General features: G+C 38.3%; 1 protein-coding gene across 10 annotated transcripts in view; it reads right to left on the reverse strand.

Annotated features, from left to right (window-relative positions):
* LOC109622630 (potassium voltage-gated channel subfamily KQT member 1) overlaps positions 1 to 21,861 on the reverse strand; it is a 601,129-nt gene that overhangs the window by 532,693 nt on the left and 46,575 nt on the right. For all 10 annotated transcript variants that reach the window (XM_062852911.1, XM_062852912.1, XM_062852913.1 and 7 more), the window contains exon 2: positions 5,739 to 6,547. In XM_062852911.1, the coding sequence (XP_062708895.1) occupies positions 5,739 to 6,484 (746 nt within the window). In that variant the 5' untranslated portion in view covers positions 6,485 to 6,547. The remainder of the gene's footprint in view (positions 1 to 5,738; positions 6,548 to 21,861) is intronic.

The following is a 21,861-nucleotide window of genomic DNA, read 5'->3' on the forward strand; positions in this document are numbered from 1 at the left end:
CAACCATAGGTACACATTTTTGGAGACAAAAGATTTTGATCATAACAACTATCTCGGTACGAATAAATGGCTAATGAATATTACCAATATATACCAAAAACTGCGACACTTTTATCGACAACTCAGTTTTCATGTAGTTTTTATATGCTTTAGTACATTTTGGTATACAATTTAAATAAAAATAAAATAAAAGCTTTTGCTTCGATTTTATAGACATTTTGAAAATTGAAATGTCCACTTAACCGAGATCCACACATTAACGTCGGCCCACGTTTTCACCGATCGAGTTGAAACGGAAGGAACCTCAGAAATAATCTTGGTAATACATTCCTGAGAGAATTTGGAGAAAAATCTTTAAAATAATCCTAAAAAAAACCAAAATCTCGAAATAAGTTTCTATAGGAACCTGGCTAAATCGATGAAGAAATCCTATGAGGTTGTCCTAAAAGAAGCTCGGTAGAAATACATAAAGGAATCCCGAGAGAAAACCCAGGAATAGTTGTGGGGGAATCCGCAGTGTAATTTCGGAAATAATCCGTGATAGAGTTCCAAAAAAGACCTTAAATCTCCCGGGAAATAATTTACGAAGGAATCCCGAAGGGAGTTCCTTATGAAATGCCGAAAAATACCCTAGAAGCCATTCCAGAACAGTTCCCTGATGGAATCCGATGAAGAACCAATGCTGGAATCCAGTTAAAAGTTGTTGACAGTATTCCAGAAATATCTTTTGGAGTAATCCTTGAAGAAAGCCCGGGAAACACCAATGAAGGAATTCCGGAAAATACCCTGTAAGCAATTCCGTGAGAAATATCTGAAGGGATTCCGAGAAAAATTCTGGAAGAAATTAAAAGCAGAATTCCGGTAGAAATAAACGTCTAATAAAAGGTTAGGAGGATTCCCCTAAGGCATACTAAAATAAATCTCGGGAGAAACACCTGAATGAATGCCAGAAGGAGTCCCGGGAAATATTCTGGAATTTTAAAAGCAATTAAAAAAATCCTTGGCAAAATCCTAGAGTAATCGTAGAGAAAATCTGGGAAGGATCAATGAAGGAATCATGGAAAAATGTCGAAATAAATCTTTGACTGAGTCCTGGGAGAATTTAACGGAGAAATCTCAAAAAAAATCTTTGAAGGAATTTCACTGCCTTTCTGAATCAGCATATTATAAAAATCAAATGAACATTCAGGCCCGAATTCAAGGGGGGGCAAAGGGGGCAAGTGCCCCGGCCCCCCTTTTGGGGGGGGGGGGGGCAAGAGTCCCGAAGCACATTAATGAATCATCTTCATATCAACATAATTACAAACTCAGTTATAATTTTAAGAATTCAATATATATATCATAGGTAGTATCTACAGTATCGGACAATAAAAATGCACCAAAGCCATTTTCCCATATAAACTAGTCAACTTTGAATTGTCATATCCCAGTTATTTCCCAACCGATTGTTTGCATTTGATGAACTACAAAACATGTTAGTTCTTAAAAACTATTGAAGAAGTTCGGGGATAACTATTGATACAAAAGTTACAGATAGGTTGAATTTTGACAAAAAAAAATGCACCAAGACCAAAAAATTAATAGCAAAAAATGCTGAAGTCAAATCATGTTGAGCAAATTTATTCGTTATTACACAAGAAACATATTTGCCGAAGACACCATAAAGTTATGCCGCAACCATTTTTTGTTATTAATTGTTTTATCCTGGTGCATTTTTATTGTCAAAATTTAACCTAAGGTACACCGGGGCAAGTTGAAACGGGTGGGGCAAGATGAAACACGAAGTTTTGAAATAGATTTCAATACAATTTGGAAATTTATCCTTCGCTAAAAGATTGTTTGAATCAAAAACTAGATGTTATGGCGATCAAACTGTTTATCATCATTAGAAAACATCATGTTAACCCGCTGTTTCATCTTGCCCCACCAGGGTTGCAAAAAAATGAAAGCAAGTAACGAATGTGAGTTTTTGTTTTTGTCTTTTCACCACACCGCTTCTGACGTTAAAGCCTCTTTCCTTCACGGAGGCGGGGAGAAGAGAATAAAAATTCTCTCGTCGCTCACATCGTGGCGACGGCGAGGTTCAATAACAACATTTTCCCTGTCATTGGCACTCAAAAGAGAAAATTCACCACGCTTGCTTACACGGAGAAACTGAAAAACTCAAAATTAGGTACTTTTAAACTCAATTTTGAGTTCTTTTTCATCTCCCTTTTCATGCGCTCTTTCTGTTGTTGTCAGAGAGTGAAGAGAGAAACAGCCCAACTTTTGCAGTTCCGTGCGTCAAGCCAAAACTGAGTTTCTAGCACAGTACTCAAATTTGAGTGAATACAACCTAGTCAAAATTTCGGTTGGGTGGAAAAAACTTAAAATTAGGTATTTTTTTCACATGGAAGCAAGCGGGAACAACCCAACAAAAACATCGTTTCCATCAACTCAAAATTGGCTTGACGCACGCAACCCCGAAGTTGGGTGGAAAGAACTCACTTTTGGGTAGTTTCGTCTCTCCGTGTATGGGCCAGTCGCATTCATGCGGCCGTTGTTGACATGAAGCATCCATCAGCGCAGAGCGTGTGTTGATGATGGTGGAGTCATTACGTCCACAAAGTAGTTGAGTTTTTCTGTGTTCACTTTCAAGTATCTCACAGCGGAGCTGAAAATGAATGCCTAAAGCATTCAGTTCAGCAAAATGTCATTCAATTGAATGTGATTTTTTCAACCCTGTGCCCCACCCGTTTCAACTTGCCCCGGTGTACCTCATCTGTAACTTTTGTATCAATAGTTATCCCCGAATTTTTTCAATAGTTTTTAAGATTTGACATGTTGTGTAGTTCGTCACAGAAAAATTAAAACATTCGGTTGAGAAATAACTGAGATATGGCAATCCAAAGTTGACTAGTTTGTATGGGAAAACGGCTTTAGTGCATTTTTATTGTCCGATACTGTATTTCGTAATTTTACTACTGTATGGCTACCGTTGTGCTTTGAAAATATACGATTTTTGACATGAACTTTGAACCTTCAAGAAAGTTCGAGTCTCGTGCAAAATTGTACAAAAAGCTAGTGACTCTCAAAAGGTTTAACTTCAGGGAACTTCAGGAACGCCTCCAAGCATTCATTTTGAAATTTTCATAATTATTCTTCCAAGAATTCTTCCAACAATTACTTAGGAAACATCTCCCGTGGTAATTCTGGCTTCGGAAATACATTCAGTTATTATTTTATCAACCCTTCCAAAGATTTCCTCATCTAAATCCTTCTGGAATTCCTACTAGGTACCGTCCAATAATTACGCAACGCTCTAGGGAGAGGAGGGAGAGTACGGCCAAGCATTACGGCCCATACAAAAATTATACGTTTTTCATACAAAAAAGCGTTACGCTTTGAACAATTTCTCCCAAGAAGAAAATCTGATACATTCAAATTTTCTTTCAGAATCTCCCCAAAGTCTTCTCCTTCGAATTCCTCGAAAGATTCTGTCTGAGATTTGACGGCCCTTTTATTGTACATTCCACTACAATTAACTTCAGCTTTTTGCCGCATACGGTTATATAAATAATGTATATGACCAGCTGGCGATCACCTATCGTGATCGCTTTGTTCAATCTGAATCTTCTAATACTCGTCCCAAAAGTTTCTCCATGTTTAATCATATTATGTTTTAACTGAGGGCCTTGTTATAAAACTTACATAAATATTTTAAATTCGGATAAAAGTTCTAAAAGATTGAAAAATTAATAACATGAATGAACAAAACAGTTGTGTGGTAGGTAGTTTACATCAAAACTAGCAAAAAAACAGAAAAAATACAAAAAATACGAATAACATACAAGTTTTAAAATCGTAAATGCCTGGTTTATCAATTCAAAATTTTGGTTTTGGGGGTCCACTCATAGGATTTGCCCCGGGCCCCCGAAGCCTAAATCCGGCAGTGTGTACATCGGGTTTCTTTCCACCAAACATTAGTATTCAAGCTAAATTTTCAGTTGCAGAAGGTTTCAAAATATTCGGTGAAAATTTTTCCATACATTTTGTATGAGAGGGAAATTGGCCGAAAATGAGAATTTCATGCAAATTTGTATGAAAAACAGCTTTAAAAAAAAAAAAGAAAAAATCAATATTTCCCCGATGAAATATTTTAAAAGTTTCTGCATTTGATATTATAGCATGAATTTGGATATTCTATAAAAAAGAAACCCGATGTACATTGAACTTTCATTATCTGCTAGTTCAGACGTGGTGTGTGCCGCTGTTGCAAGAATGGCGAGAGGCATATCTACCCTCAGTAATAGCAGCAGCTGGAATGATGCTTATAAATTTAAAAAAAATAAAAATAAATAAAGACAAAATCGTCGGATCACTAATTGTTAATAATTAAACAATTATTTTTACAAGTATTCAATCCTTTTGTGGTCTTCGGTGGAGTGATTCAAGAAATGCTCCACAAAGAACGATGATTGATTTGAATTAAAGACGATTTCTGGGAATTTTCTGAAAATGTAGCATATCCCATAGCAAATGCTATTCAACCATTGAACCATCCGGACTCCTCTCGTATCGCCATGGATCGTTATCAGTTGGTCGGCTCCAAATGCACGTTCTCCTGAATTTGGAATATGCATTTGGGCAATTATACGGTTTTATCATGTGTTCGGAAGAGGTATAGTGTCAATCGACGATTGTATCGGCTTGGCGAAAAGTTGTTGGTGGCGCGGCTGGGAATTAAACCCATGATCATCCGCATACAAAGCGAACGTGTGGTCCTCGCTACCACGAGGCCACATCCCAATTTAAAAGCATTTTTAAAGCATAAAAAGGTGACTTATTTTGTTCTTCCACAAAAACATTACTGCATTGCGACGCGAGTTCCCATGGTTTTGGTGCGATACTATTCTAGAAGGAGTGTGATGGAACATTAATTAACCCGATCAGTTAATTTGGTAACATTTACGATTCAAAATTGCATAGCTTCAAACTTACTTTTTGAAACTAACCACCACTTCCAATTATGTTAAAAAAAATAGGTATTTAACCGTTATGTGTCCGACAAACTTTTTGCTTTTTTCTACACCGTGCTTTTGGGCGCTGGGTACCCGGGTACCCTGTCGGCCACATAAGGGTTAATTCAAAAATGTTTCATTGGGCTTTTCTTTTAGATAATTAAAAGTTCAAGCTTGGATATATGGATCAAGTCTAAAGTAAACATGTTGGTGCCCTTAGCCAACAAAATATGACAAATGTGTACACAATCTATATGAGAAGGTAAAACAATCAGTGTTTTCAATATATGTGAAATTGCTAATAGAACATAATCAATCATAAAACAAAAACAAGATAGTAAAATTATGAATGCAAAAAAAATGTTAAAAAATTCTTCTGTCTAACTTTATTTTATTGGCTGGTGTTTTATTTAGGAAATAAGGTGAGAAAAATCTATTAGTTGTTTCCATATTGATAACAGATAATGTGATAAGAATACATCATGATATAATAGTACATACTCACAAAACCTCAATGCTCCTTGCCTCGCATGGTCTCTCAGTATAATTTACCTGAAACGAAAAGAAAAGAAACATTATTGAAGTTTTTTCGATGATAGTATAACATGTATCCTATGTTCACTCTACATGATCAACATTGTTTACGATAAAAGTAGATATATGAATGATTCTGACGTTAGTAATGTAGTGACTCACTTGATGTTAATTTCGCAAAAAGTACGCAAATCAAAATCAAACCTTCTGTAGTCATCGTCGTCCTCATCATCATCATCGTCGTCCAGTTCATCCTCTTGAAGGTGAAGATGATGATGATGGTGATGGTGCTGTCGTTGCAAATGATGATGATGATGATGATCCCCATCCAGCACACTATACACATCGTCATCATTCGTCGATCCAATCATTTCGTCCAGTTCATATTCCACAGCAAAACCAACTTCATCTTCACTATCCTCGTTCCCAGCAGGGTCCCCATTGCCGAACCCAAAGCCCCAGAACGAAGCCGGCGGACTGCTGGGAGTGAGCAAACTCGGCGAGGAAACCACTTCACCCGTCCCACCACTACCCGTTTCCTTCGCTGCCATCCTTTGGCCACTGTTGCTGTTATCTGCTCGTCGCCGATCCAGCTCGGTATCATCAATAACGATTTTAATTTGCGGAACGGCCTCCATCCCTACGGCGGCGCTGGCGGTCCCCACGTCGGACAATCGTCCTTCACCGCCACTTGCGGCCGCGTGACGGTAATTATTGTTTTGATTAGGTTTGTTATTGCAATTGTTGCTGGCACCACCACCGCTCGGGCTCGGCTGAGGTTTTAGCGAACGTGGAAGTTTATTTTCATTGTTGCCATTGCGAGGCGACTCATCAGCACCCGGTCTGATGGTGATTTTCAAGGATTCACTTTTCGCACCGTTTCCCAACGACACTAGTGACAATGGCGGTGGCGCTCTACGTCGCGGTTGCAGAACTTTATCGAGCGTCATTTGGGGCACACGGATTGAATTTCGGTGCGGAGCTTTTGCTAGAGTACCTTTGATAATGAACTTCTATGGGGGAAGGTGATTATAATAAACGAGAGAGAATGCAAATTTGAACGTTTCATTCTCCAGGGATGAGTGCATCGAAAAAGAAAGCATTGCGAATGACGGGAATCTCTGCGATATTTGAGTTGAGCAAAGCACTCCGTTTAACTTTGAGCAGATGTACAAGTAGATATTACCAGGATAAATCGAGGAAACACACAAAGGTAGTCAGCCTACAATCGGTAATATGTATGCGTTTACTTCGAGCTGAGATGTTGAATTTCTTCGCATGTTTTTTCAACTATGTAGAGCATTGGTATATACGGTCTACAGTGGACGAGTAATTGCATCATCATTTTCTCCTTTTCCCCTCATTACATTGACGTGGATAAGTCATCCTCGACTGAAATTAGACGACTATCCCAGTACTTACATACTGTGATTCTTCTTGTACTAGAGCTGGAAACTATGGAGTATTAAATGAGGGCATTTCATCGAACTTAAGCTTAAAATTCTTTTCTTGGACTACTTTTCTTACAAAAGCTCTGGTTTAAATTCCAGGAAGCTTATTATTTTTTTTGCAATAACGTTGTGAAAAGTTTCAGTTGACTGAAGTATGTTGAAATGGCATACTTTTCACAACTAATGCAAGTGTGCCGAAAAGTACTTCTTTTTCGGCACTTTTAAGAGTGCTGAAAAGTAGCACGTTTCGGCACTTTTGCTCGAACGCACTTTTTACATATCACCGTGCCTTACGTAGATTCAGCATCTGCCTCTTCATCTACTGAGCAGCACGAATCCGAATCAGGACGATTTCAATTCCGATTCGAACTACAAATCAAGTGTAGAGGCAGCTGCTGAATCTGCTTTTGTTTTTGCCTGCGCACAACTGTTTGACAACGGGAGCTCGATCATTTGTGACGCCTGATGTAGCCTATAGGTATATCTGATCAAACAAAATACTACGCCAACAAGCATGAGCTTGGCAAGCCTCGTTGGATAAATGTACGACTCATGCTGAAAGAATAATCATTTTGCAACTTGTTGCATACATAACCCCCTCGACCAGCCAAAGAGTGGTGGGACAAAAAGTGAAATAAATATTTGTAACGGCCTAAGTATAAGCAAGTACTCGCGTTCAAGCTGGGCGTAAAATGCGTAAAATGGGTAAAATGATTTTACGCGCAGCTCGAACGCAAGTATGACCACTGCCCAACCCATGACGTCGAGATCATCATAGGAGATTTAAAAACTCAGGTAGGCTAGGTGGAGGAATTCAGACCGATGAATGGAAAGTTCAGCGCTCACCAGCAGACAAATAAAAACTACCTACGACTCATTGATTTCGCCGCCTCCAAAAACATGGCCATACCCGATCAGAAAGGCATAACAAAAACATAACATAATTATATCAACGGTTGATATCTATATCAAGGTTTGCTATATTTAGATATATTTGTTGAAATCGGTACGAAAACTAGTTTGTATTATTTCAAGGTTCTAACAAAGTCAGTTACAATAAATGAATATGGGATTTGATCATCATTACATCAACATTATAACAAACTCAGTAATAATTTTTAAAATGCAATGTGTAACTAATCAATATTTTTTGGTAATGTTTAGTGCAAAAATTAACCGCTGTATGGCGCCATTGTGTTTAGAAAATACACAATTGTCATGTCTTCATCAAATTTGTACAGAAAGCTTATGAATACGGAAGGTGGAAAATGAGGTAAGCAACTCCACCATTACGTGATGATATTGGGTAATTTTAAATGTTTCTTATCATGATCCAGATCACTTGCACAGTTCGTATGTTCAGTAAAGTTGTTCATAATTCTTGAAATTCTCGAATGGTGTAAAATTGTACGCACAATTTCACTACTACGAGCTATTTGATATGTTAAATCTCATTATTCTGCTGTCCTAGGAAGTTCGGATCATCACTCATCAGCGAAGTTGTTGAGAAGTCCTTGGCTCTCAAGTGGAAAATGTTATATGTAATTGAACTGCGGCGTTTACATTTGTTTACAGGATTTTGTACATGTCTTACAGGTTGAATGTTTATTATGGATGGCTACGGAGAACTTTCAGGGAATATTTCTAGAGATATTAAAAGTATTTCTCTTTTTGGTCTTCTAGGGAGCTCACTAGAAGTTCTTCCAGAGATCTCTCCGAGAGTTTTCTCAACGATTCCTACGTGAATTGTTACTGACGATTGTCCAGTCAAATATTCAAATATTTCTCCAAAAGTTCTAAACGATCGATCAATTCTGACTATACATGTCAATGGTTGCTCCTCCGTGATTGATCTGAACTGGTACCAATTGCACTGAGATCCAACTGAATAAGGGTTGGGACATTCCACTTATTCTCAAAGTGCAATTTTAGCAGCTCATGCATATTTGATCAATAACGGCGCCGGCCAAGTCCTTATAGTCAGCTGGGAAGGGAAAGGAATGTTAGAGTGTACTGGTTGTTGCTACTAGAGACCGAGAGCACTCTGCGTCCCCACAACCCGCACGGACTGGGGTATTTGTTAGACGGAAAGGATGGGAGATCTGGGAGTCACCGTTGGGTCGGTGATGCGATCCATGGATAAGGGTTATTTATAGTGTTCGTGATAGATTGTGTGGTGATTAAGGTGAATAAGGTCAAGCGGCACAGCACGCTTTGGTTGCATAACTTATAGGCGTTATATATACACTGTGCTGTGAGTAGAAGTTGGAAGGGAGAGAAACGACTTTTTTCAATTCGTTTCTGGTTCTAGCGATGGCTATGAACATATGAATATACATGAGTTGTATATGTAGAGAAGAGAGAGCGAGAGAAAGTGGATAGAAAGATACAAAGTAGGATGAAAAGGACGGGCCAGGGATTGAACCCATGACCTTCTGCATACGAATCAGAAGCGGTAGCCACTAGACCACCAAGCCCGTCCCATATTTCTCCAAAAGTTCTAAAATAGATTTACCCTAGAGTTCTTCTAGAAATTGGGGTTGGAGAATTCTTCAGCTACTTCTCCAAGGATTTCTTACGAAAGGCTTCCGATGATTCCTACAAAAAATTACTCTAAACAGACGCGCCAACTTGCTCAAATTATTGGGGGGCAAAGCCTGGTTTTTCTGATTTTTTGTATGGGAAAATCTAAAAATCGTCAAATATTGGGGGGCAAAACCATGCTTGCACCCCCCCACCCCTAAGATGGCGCCAATGATTCTAAATATTTCTACGGTAATTCCTCCAAGGAATTCCTCTAGAGATTTTTTTCCAAAAAATTTCAAATGTTTCCTCCAGGAATTTCTGCAAAAAATCCATAAGAAATTCCTCCACGTATTGTTCCTCTAAGGAATTCAATAATTCCTCCATGACTTTTTCTATGACCTCCTTTTTGAATTCTCCAAAGAACTTTGCCCCCAGGATTTGTTGGAAGATTAGTTCATATACATGTTGAGATCCCAAGTAAACCACGCCTATGAAACATCATCTCTGATCATGGAACACGAAAACACAATCCAATCCACCAATTATATTTCACCGACCAGATCACGTCGCCTTTGATCTGTCGGAGCTCTCAACTTAAACTACTAATATGAGTTCAATTGTACGGTATACAGATCATTCGTGATAGGGATTTCCCGTAAGGTTTACCTTAAGTTTAAAATCCAACATACATTTCGTCCCTTGAGAATTTCTTCAGAGAATCCAAAAGGGAGATTCTTTGAGACATTCTTAGCAAATTACTTCAGCCTATGCATAAAAAAATCCTCAAAGGATTCTCCATCAGGGAAAATCCATCAAAAATTCTGAAGGATCTCAGTAATTAATTAAGTTTTAGTTTAAAAGTTAAACTTTTCAATCCAATTCCAATTTCTTCGAATTTTTTTTTAGTATGTGGTCACTCAGTCTCTGTTGTGATTATCACTACAATTAACTACAGCTTTTTTCCGCATAGATAATCTGTGTATGCATATCTGCCGATCGAATTAGTTATGTACTAGCATATGAAGTGAAGTTGTTTTGTTAAAGTTAATAAAATATTCAGTTCAACAGCGAAACGAAGTGTTTTGATATCCCTTTGGATTTTCTGGACGCTCTGTGTTCGAAAACAAATTACTTCAAGTTTTTATCAAAAGGTTTCTTTACAAATTTTATCGACAATTACACCAATGAGTCATTATGGAAATGCTTTTTTCTATCCTTTTAAAAATTCCTTCATAAATTCCTCTCCAAGGGAATATTCCTGCAAGAATTTGCGGTGGATATTCCTACTCAAACATTCACCACTTAAGCGTCATAATACTACTGAACAACTTTGCAGAAGTAATATTATTAATTAATAATAATGAAATAAAACATGCCAAAAAACGCTTTAAACATTTAAATAAACGCTGGCGCAACTAGTGCTTAGTTACACACTTTTCACTATTTGAAAGTCATTAGTTATCTGTTCAACTTAGATAATAACACGAAGATATAATTGCTATCAACTGTATTAAAAACAGTTTTATGTGACGTCCATTCGCGTAGGTACAGCGATGTGGGCTCCAGCTCCGAGGTTGTGAACGCTGGCTCTAGTGCACGACGAGCGCACACGACATTGAAGCTGAGGGACTAAATGGGCTGTAGTAACGTGCATGGTGACGTCATAACTGGGTATAATGACGTCATACTTTCCCTCTCCGGTATGTTGGATCAGCGAGTCTATTTATAGAGGAGCTACCAATGTGAAGAACCATTTCAGCATATATCGCCCCTCACTTCAAGTGCTGTGATGGCCTCACTGGTAAAAACGACGAGCTCCTGTTCTAGGTTCTAGCCGTCATAGGTTCGAATCACTGGGTGTTAAGTTTTTTTGATGCCAGTAACTTTTTACTAAAAATAAAATTTCACTCTAAAAATTGATTACCCAAAAATGAGTTAATTTTTACCCTACTTAATTTTTACCCAATATATTTATAACTGCTTTATAACAACATGTGATATAATTTGATTGATTTTTTATATCTTATTTTGTTATAAGCTTGTTATAATTGTATCAAGACCTGTTATAATTATGTTATGACTAGAGCAATTTCAGTTATAATTTTTGTTATTTTAACACATAACCGGCGAATTTTATAACTCATTCTGTTATGAAAAATCTTTGAAATAAATAACTTAATCGGTTATTATTTTGTTATGCCTTTCTGATCGGGTACGTAGCACCTTTTTCCAACACAGCCTCCCTTATCGTTACACCTGGAGATCACCACAGCAGACGGAATCTTAAATCAACCACGTTCTGATTGACGGACGGCACTTCTCCGACATTAACTGTCAAACTGCTCCCAAAACTTTCCGTCATCAACAATGTACGGTACCGGTGACCGCTACGGTACAACCTAGAGCGACTAAAACAACCGGATGTCGCCTCAGCATACGCGCAGAATCTCGAGGCCGCGTTGCCAGACGAGGGCGAGCTCGATGTGACCCCTCTACAGGACTGCTGGAGTACAGTGAAAGCAACCATCAACGACGCAGCCAAGAGCACCATCGGGTACGTGGAACGGAATCGACGGAACGAATGGTCCGACGAAGAGTACAGAACGATTTTGGAGGAGAAGAACACAGTGCGAGCGGTAGTGCTGCAGCAAGAGACCCGACAGAACGTGGAACGTTACAAACAGAAGCGAAAACAACAGACCCGCCTCTTCCGGAGAAAAAGTGCCGTCTCGAAGAAGCAGAGTGCGAAGAAATGGAACTCCTGTGCCGTTCACAAGAAACACGGAAGTTCTACCAGAAGCTTAACGCATCCTGCAACGGCTTCGTACTGCGAGCCGGAATGTGCAGGGATCCGGACGGAGGCGTCTTGACGGACTGACGTGAGGTGATCGAAAGGTAGAAGCAGCACTTCGATCAGCACCAGAATGGCGTGGAGAACGTGGGCACGGAAGACCACGGCAACGGAGGAAACGACGAGACACCAGTGCAGCGGAGGACTGAAATGAACCATCCAGTGTCGGCAATTGTCAAATTACGGTCGTTCGCATCAACACTCAGCGGTGCCAGCGAAATATATGCTTTCGAAATTCTTTTGACCGCTGTCTGCTGAACTTCAACCACCTACTGATACTTAAAGTCAGTATTTTCAATTTTAACTGATTCGTTTTGATTAAGCACGATGCAGAAGCAAAAAATGCAGTTATTTTGCATCACTCATCAAAAGTAACTATAATGCATTGAATTTGGGTAACATATCGGTATATGCATGCCTAAAACCATAAAAAATCAATTCCAAATTGAAATATTCATATTCGAATTCATCGAGCTGAAGTTCAGCTGAACCAAACTTCAACTACAGTGGATGACATCACAAGACGCCACTTTCATTGTCTCGTCTCTTTCTTTGTCATGTTTATTCTTGGCCTTGTGTCTATGGGTAACTGTGTTTGTTTATTTGCATTCGTTTTCGCACTAATTGAACATCATTGTGCTGATTTTTTTTCGACACTGGAAACAACTCCCACGATGAAGGAAGTTGAATATGCCATTCATCAGCTCAATACTAACAAAGCAGCTGGTAAGGATGGTATCGCAGCTGAACTCATCAAGGTGGGCCCAGAAAAGTTGGCCACCTGTCTGCATCGGCTGATAGTCAGGATCTGGGAAACCGAACAGCTACCGGAGGAGTGGAAGGAAGAGGTAATATGCCCCATTCACAAGAAAGGCGACCATTTGGAATGTGAGAACTTCAGGGCGATCACTATTTTGAATGCTGTCCCTACAAAGTGCTATCCCAGATCATCTTACGTCGTCTGTAACCTAAAACGAATTAGTTCGTGAGAAGTTATCGAGCCTCCTTCATCGACGGCCGGTCGACAACGGACCAGATCTTTGCCATACGACAAATCCTCCAGAAATGCCATGAATACCAGGTCCCAAAGCATCACCTGTTCATCGACTTCAAAGCGGCATACGACAGTATCGACCGCGCAGAGCTATGGAGAATCGTGGACGAAAACGGCTTTCTTGGGAAGCTGACTAGACTGATGAAGCAACGATGGACGGTATGCAAAACTGCGTAAGGGTTACGGGTGAACTATCCATTGCATTTCAATCTCGCCGGGGACTGCGACAAGGTGATGGACTCTCATGCCTACTCTTCAATATCGCTCTGGACGGTGTGATGCGACAGCCGGTGAACTATTTTCACAAAACCCGGTCAATTTGTGTGCTTTGCGGATAACACGTTTGGAACGGTGGCAGAGATGAACACCCGCCTGAAACGCGGAGCAGCAAAGGTCGGACTGGTGATAAATGCCTCAAAAACAAAGTCTGGTCAAGTGCTGGTAGGCGGAACCGACCGGATTCGCCTGGGCAGTAATGTTACGATAGATTCGGATACCTTCGAGGTGATGGAGGAATTCGTCTACCTCAGATCCTTACTGACGGCTGATAACAACGTGAGTCGTGAAATTCGAAGGCGCATCACCAACGGAAGTCAGGCCTACTACAGGCTCCGGAATAAGCTGCGGTTTAAAAAGATTCACCCACACAACAACTGCACCATGTACAAAACACTAATAAGACCGGTGGTCCTCTACGGACACAAAACATGAACCATGCTCGGGGAGGACCTGCAAGTACTTGGAGTTTCCGAACGACGCGTGCTAAGGACGATCTTAGGCGGTGTGCATGAGAACGGTATGTGGCGGAGAAGGATGAACCCCGAGCTGGCTGCACTCTACGGCGAATCCAGCATATCCATAACATGGCCAAAGCCGGAAGGATACGATGGGCAGGGCATGTTGCAAGAATGCCGGACAACAACCCTGCAAAGTTGGTGTTCGCGACAGAACCGGTTGGCACAAGAAGGCGTGGAGCGCAGAGAGCACGATGGGCGGATCATGTGGAGCGTGACCGAGGATGAAGAACGGCAGCCACGAACCGTGTATTATGGAGAAATATGGTTGATATGTGACTTTCCCCGAATTCTTAGTGCCTACTTTCTCACCTTGTCTGTAAAAGTGTAGATTTTTATGAAGTCCTTGCCAAAAAAGTAAAGAAATCACATTTGGTTACTTTAATGGGTTGAGGTTCAGTCACTAAATCGAAATCGGAGCGGACCTGGTGTGATGGTTAGAACACTTGACAATCACGCCGAGGACCTGGGATCGAAACCTACAAAATGTGGGTTCTTCCTTCGGAAGGGAAGTAAAGCGTGGGTCCCGAGATGAACTAGCCTAGGGCTAAAAATCTCGTTAATACAGATAAAAAAAAAATCAGTCACTAAATCGTCATCTTTCAACAAAAATAGCATTCAACTTTACAATATTCGGAAAAACTATCACCATTTACATTCCAAAAGAAACCACTTTTGCTAATTAATTGCCCGATTGTTTCATCGAAAATGTCCCCCACCCGACCACACGAAAAAAATATGCCGCCGTTGCGCGCATTTAAAACAAATTGAATCATAACCGCAACTCAGAGTTCTGTAGGTGGATGCCGGGAAAAGCCATACAATAAATTGATAATGTCGCCACTGCCGAACGAACGTGTGCCGCCCGCAGCTATTTGGACACAGCAAATCAAAAGGTGGCAAAGAATAAATAAATACGAATCATACGCGAGTGAATGGGGGGAAACGTGATAAATGGTGAAATGGTATTTTCTACACCAGTCACCAAGTCGATGGACGAGTGGTATGCATACAAAAATATTCAACGTTTGGTTATTGGAACGAATTCAGTACTTCTCAAAATCATAAACTTATATTTTAGAGCCGAAATTGCTTGACAATGTCATTTCATATAGGAGAAGCCCACAAAAACAAGAGACATTTCTACCCATATTCTCCACAAAAAGGATTCAGCTGCAGTGCTGCGCAATGCCCAGAGCTTCCGCGATCCATGCAAAGAGAGACCGCAGAATAGTGAGATTAAAACGGCATTGCTTTCCACTCGGATTCACCTCGCAATTACCATGCACCGTCGACGACGACACCGCGCCGATGACGGTAGTGACGCACCGTTTCAGACTGTATGTAGGGTATTGGTTCCCTTATTAAGCATGTGGCTCCCATTTTCATCCTACGAAAAACAAAGGATTGTAGCGCTGCTTGTTTTGTTTCTTATTTTTGTATTTTTCGTTAGAAGTGAGCACCCATGAAAATAAAAAGAACGGAATCAATCGGTGCCGTAATCGCTTGTTTTCGAATAGGATGAATATGGGAGCGTGAGATTACTGATGGCACACATACCATACCTAGTATAAATGCCTGAATGGCTCCGCGGTCGGAAATAATTCAATCCCCTGATTGGCTTAACGGCAAAGAATAACTTTTGTGTCTCACAAAAAGATGATTAAAAATTGTGGCTTTTTTATTCCAGCAAACTAATTGCTTCGTTTGTGCTATGTGTTCGGAGTAGTTGCTTCCGGATCTCGTGTGCCAATGAATCGAATCGGAATGAATGGTTCTATCGAAGCTTGGTGATTCGTTTGCATTTATGGGGATTGCAATGGGGTGTTATAATCTATTGCAGTAATTAACAAACTCAAGCTGAGTGGGAGTATATATCCTTATATGATAAGGATAAACAAATGTGGCCAACAGAGATTTATCAAATCCTACTGGCAGTTTTGTGAGCTCATTGACGGCTTAATATTTTGTTTCGTCACTTTTTGAAAAATGTTTCACGATCTGAAAAAATGATGATACTTTTATTAATAGAATAGATCTCTATTTTAAGAATTCCGAATAATTCAGGTAGAATTTGTTTAAAGTGACTAAAAAAGAACATTGCACATTAAAACTATTTTTAAGTTTCGTGTATATTTTCATTATGCTCCGTCCCCAAATTACGTAACGCTTCAGGGGAATAGGGAATACAAACTAGCGTTTAGCGTTACGACCCCTACAAAAAAGTTGGAGCTTTATACAAATACGCATTATGGATGCCCCCCAGATCCTAATGAACGAACCATCGAGTTCAAAAATATCTAATTTGGCGTTTCGTAATAAATAGATGTCGCCTTATGTCTGCCACGAATTTGACAAACGAGCACTGGGACAACCCTTGGTAGAACTAGCTTTCATTTTCAATAAACGCATATAATAATGCCCATATTCGCATAGTTGACGTGAGCGACGCTATAGTTTTCAACACACTTTTAAAATTTTAACAATGAATAATGAAAAGTTTAAGATTTTTTTTCACGTTGACACAATGGTGGTTACGTCGACTATGTGATCATGGGCAGAATGGATTAGAGCAGGGGTTCTCAAACTTTTCCAGCTTGCGACCCACTTTTGATTGTAATGGAATTTGGCGACCCACCATTACGTATTTTCAAAACATTTGAGAAAATTTTAGAAAATTTCAACAGAATTTGATCATTTCCATTGAGGTATAAATTAATTGGGGTGTCAAAAATGTCCAATTAAGGATTTTGCGTTTAACAAAACCCATTTTATTTTTTTAATAACAGTGCTTTGTTCGTGTTTTGAAAAAGTTAAAATAAAGTTCAAGTGCCCAGATATTCAGTGTCCGTGAACTCCATGCCTTAAGTATTTCAGATGAAACTAGTCAACTGTTTCATTACAGATTTAGCCATTCTAATTCCAAGCAATTTTTACAGAACTTCACAGATTTTAGAGATTCTATCACACATTTGTGGAGTAAAGAAAACATGGGTTTGCTACAAATTCTTTGGAGATATAGCGCCAATTTTATCCCAATTTCGGTAAAAGTTAAGATAACTAAAATTGAGAAAAAGTTCACTGAAGAAGCAAAAGCAGAAGTTCAGCAAAATAGACAGATAATTCGGAGGAATTTACCAAACGCTTGTTTTTTTTTTAATGTGTTTTAGTATTTTTAAGTTTTTTTTCAATTTCTTGCTGCTGAAACTGAAACCATTTGTTATGCATAAATTTAACTGAAAAGGGCAACTACAAATAATAACTTGAACTCATCTTTTGCAGATTATATGAAAAATATTTTTTGCAGAATTTTGACTTTGAACGCATGTGAATCGATTCTCGAACTAATCAATTTGAGAACGTAGATAGTAGCGTCGATATTAAAAATGTTTCAGAGTAAGACTCGTAATTGGAAAGTTTGAATAGAATTAGGGGAAACTGCATTTCTAGAAATAGTTCTTCTAATTCTCCAAGAAAGTATATATTTGTAAATTACAAATATGGCTAACAACATAACTTGTTATAAGTTAAGGAGAACATTTACTACAATATCGCCAAAACTTTCGCGACCCACCAATTATCGGTTCGCGACCCACCAGTGGGTCGCGACTCATAGTTTGAGAAACGCTGGATTAGAGGGTATTAACCCTCTAATACCCAATCTCGCCACTAGACGGGGTATAGTTTGAGCATTTTTGTAATTTTTGTTTCTTGGAAAATAATTTTTTTCATATATTTGGCTGATAATTAGGACTGTTCTGTACATCTCAAAATGGTTTTTGGAGTATTTTAAGGTGAATATATAACGAAGCCACACCTCAAATTTTCAAGAGCACAAATCTGAAGAACCGAATGTCGGTTTGAGCTGAAAAGTTGATCGATTGGTCACCACCAGCGAGTGACCAATCAATCAACTTTTCAGCTCAAACCGACATTCGGTTCTTCAGATTTGTGCTCTTGAAAATTCGAGGTGTGGCTTCGTTATATATTCACCTTAAAGCGTATTTACATTTTTTTTAAATCATTGAAAAATTGATGTTTTAGTCACCTATTGTTTATTATTTAGTCATTGTTTATTTTGTATTGAATCGCTAAAATAAACATATTTTAAATTTTTCTCAAATCATTCTATTCTTGTTTAATAGTTTAAGGGAATCGAATACACTCTAAAATTATTTTCCTTAAAATTACACGGAAATAAAATTTTCTGCGAAAAATTTTTTAAATAATAATATTTCAACAATAATCATAAACTCTCAAAATGTTTTCATCTCAAAAAATCCGTTCCCCAAATTGGCTTCCAGGAAAAATATAAAAGTGTGGGGATGTTCATAATTAAAAATTAGAAAAATCAAAAACTGAAATTCACGGAATCGAGATCTAAAAAGAATCATCTTCCAAAACATGTTTAAATCGATTTTAGATGACGAAATTTTTTATTTTTTTTTATTATAGAGGTTTTAAACCTAGGTTCATTCGCCTCTGACGAAAAATGATATTTAGATCAAAATAAAAAAAATTGGGTATTAGAGGGTTAAGAGCTGATCTAGCAGTTATGTAAAGAACTGTTTTACTTGCGGTTTATATATTTTTCAATAATTTTACAAATAAAGGTTTTATTGTATAATGAGTGCGCTCACACTAAAGGCGACCGGAGAGACCACGGTTCAGACCTACACTTCCCATCCTAATCATACAATGATCGTTCGGAAAATCCAACCAGGGGTGTCCAAATTGTACCGTTACAGTTAACTCCACTACTTTGTCCAGTTTACCATCAGTTGTTTATTTTATTTCACTGTGAGTAATCCAGCAGAGGCTTTCTGTTTGAGTCCGATGACAATATGATGCCTGGACGTCAATGTTGGGCTTACATTTTTGTGATACGAATCCAATAAATGAATCATCGGTGAATTTGGGAGCTATATCGGCACGCTAAGCACAATACGACCATTTCTAAAAACGGACCATTTGATTCTAGATTTAACAAAATATACCGCTGCAGACGACTAGCTTTTTGAGCTTCAACCAACAAATTGCGTTGCGATGCTGCCTCGGGTATGCGAACAGGCGACGGTCGTAATGGCTATAGAGTAATGCGGGGCAAAAGTCCCTATCATGCTGCCTTCAAAATGTAGTACTAGATTTTTTCGCGTTCCTTTTGTAGTTTTAGTATAACAATTTTTAAAACATGTACTCCAAAGCGAACTTTTGGCCCATGAACAAAATACACGAAAAAAAAAACAAATATGTAGCAAAACTGTTGAACGGGACCGTAATCGAATCTTATCCCAGTCAGTATGGCGATGAGTTACAGCTGTCAATTTACAAACTAAGCTATGAAAGACCCCGGTAAAGTAGATGAACATAAGAACTTCAGAAACACAGGAAAGACACGATGAGAATGACCAAGAAAATGTTTTTAAAATGTTTTTTAGCCATTTTTCATTTCTTGATTTAAATGGGTGAACATAATGTTTGCCTTACAATGGAACTTCTTACAAAACTAAGTTCAAACCTTCTGCCGGAACAATTTCAGGGTGCATACTACACATATTGTACATATATAGTAGAATCTGTACGAAATCATCATTGCGTCAAAGATTCTGTAATTATATTGATGTACTAGATTCAGAAATCTAGTGCGAACTTTTGCCCCACTGTCGAGGTTTTAACAATGTCCCTTTCTGCAAGAAGCACTAGTAGTATATTGTTTATTCGAGTGCACCTCTTGAACTACTATGGAATAACGATTCTCCGACATCTAGAGATTATGATATTCTTCTTCTTCCTGTTACTACAAATTCTTATTCCAAAAGGTCCAAAAATTCTATCAAAACACCTAAAAACACATTTTTTCGCATAACTCTGCCAAACCATAACGAAATCGTTCCAATTTTTATTGACGAGTAACTGACCTGATTATGTGTCGAACCCATACAGATTTGTTTGGGTTCTTAACTCGTGCTCAGAAAGAGATGCACTGCAAACTTTTGCCCCGTGCGAACTTTTGCCCCGCATTACTGTAAAGTTTCCAAAGCTTTTCTGGGCGACAGTTCACAATAGGGCACATTTGGTGAAATGCTAGATTTGTAGTAATGAGCAGATTTTTTATGGTGAAAAGGTAAATTCTCCGTATAATGATTGATTGCCTAATTTAATGCTGTTTGAGTAAAACTTTGGATAACTGTAATGTTTAAATTGCATGAAATTAATAAAATAACAACACTGTTGCCCAAAGTTTTGATCAAACTGCATCAAATGGGGCACATTCGGTGTAGTACTAGACATGTAGTAATGAGCTGAATTTTAGTATGGTGAGAATTTAGCTAAATGTTAAAATACACGTTTATGAAAACCAAAAAAACTCGTCGAACTTTTCAGAAAGTATCGCTTTGAGTATTTTTAGTAGATTTTTGAAAATCTAAGGGTGATTACTCGGACAAATTTCAAGAGAAATATTCAAATAAATTCTTAAAGGATGTCTGTTTGATAAGAGATGTCAAAAAAAAAGATTTATTTAAGTCAAAGCTACCCGGGTAGAGGAAAAGAGCTCAATAATTGCATATTTTGATATTGAAATCAAAATTTGATATTGGTTCGATTGATATAAGAGATAAAATATCTGAAAATAATATCTAAAATTTACTCCTGGATCATCATCATCAGATCATAATTAGATCTTGTAAGATCGAACCAACAGCGGCAAGCTATTCGTTGTTCGTTTGATCTTGGAATATCAAATTTTGATATTGTTCAGATGTTCCAGGAACATTTTTCAGATCTTGTATCTCTTATATCAATCAAACCAATATCACGTTTTGATAGTCAGTATTTCATCTCTACCTGGGTAGCATCGAAAATAAACTGATGTGCTAACAAACGCGTCTGTCCGCCTCGAAGCGTGACCTTGTTCTGCACTAAGCGGTTTATCCATTTTTATCATGTTTTATATATTTATGTTCGATACAGGTCTTGATTTTAAGCCATGACATTATATTTGATGTGGTTAAAATAAAATGCACCTAGAGCTCTGCTATGTCTATTGCTATGAACTGAGAAAAGCAAGCATGTTTATCAACCCCATAGAATCACTGACCGGATGCAGTTTCAAATTTGCTAATTCCATCACACTATAAACCAGTGGTCACCAAACTGCGGCCCTCGACCAGGTTTTGTGCGGCCCGCAAGCTGATTTTGAAATGTATTGGGAAGTGGCCCACTCATAGATTCCATAATGAAAATCAGAAATTTCACTATATTTTAAAACCTTTATGAGAATGAATATAAGCTGCTGATCATGGAGAATTTTTCAAAAGAAGTAAGATTTTTCAAAGTTTTACATACAGTAAAAGACAAATTTTTCGAATGTTGTCTCAAAAACATTTGAAACTGTTATTTAAGATTGGTGTTTTACTTGTGTAATGAGTTTAGAATAAATTTTACCGATACTCTTCCATGGATTTTGGAGTTGTGGCAGAACTTGTCATTAGTAACTTGTTTAATTTCACGAAAATAAAATTAAAATAATGACCATTTTGTTTTTATCGGCAAAAAAATCCTTGTAATCGCTATATCTTTAAATTTCAACACTTTTACCAGGAGACTATTCAAAACCATTTTACAGAATTATTGCCTTAACTCAAAAGGA

Source organism: Aedes albopictus, chromosome 2, assembly GCF_035046485.1.
Source record: "Aedes albopictus strain Foshan chromosome 2, AalbF5, whole genome shotgun sequence".
In the NCBI taxonomy this organism is placed as follows: domain Eukaryota; kingdom Metazoa; phylum Arthropoda; class Insecta; order Diptera; family Culicidae; genus Aedes; species Aedes albopictus.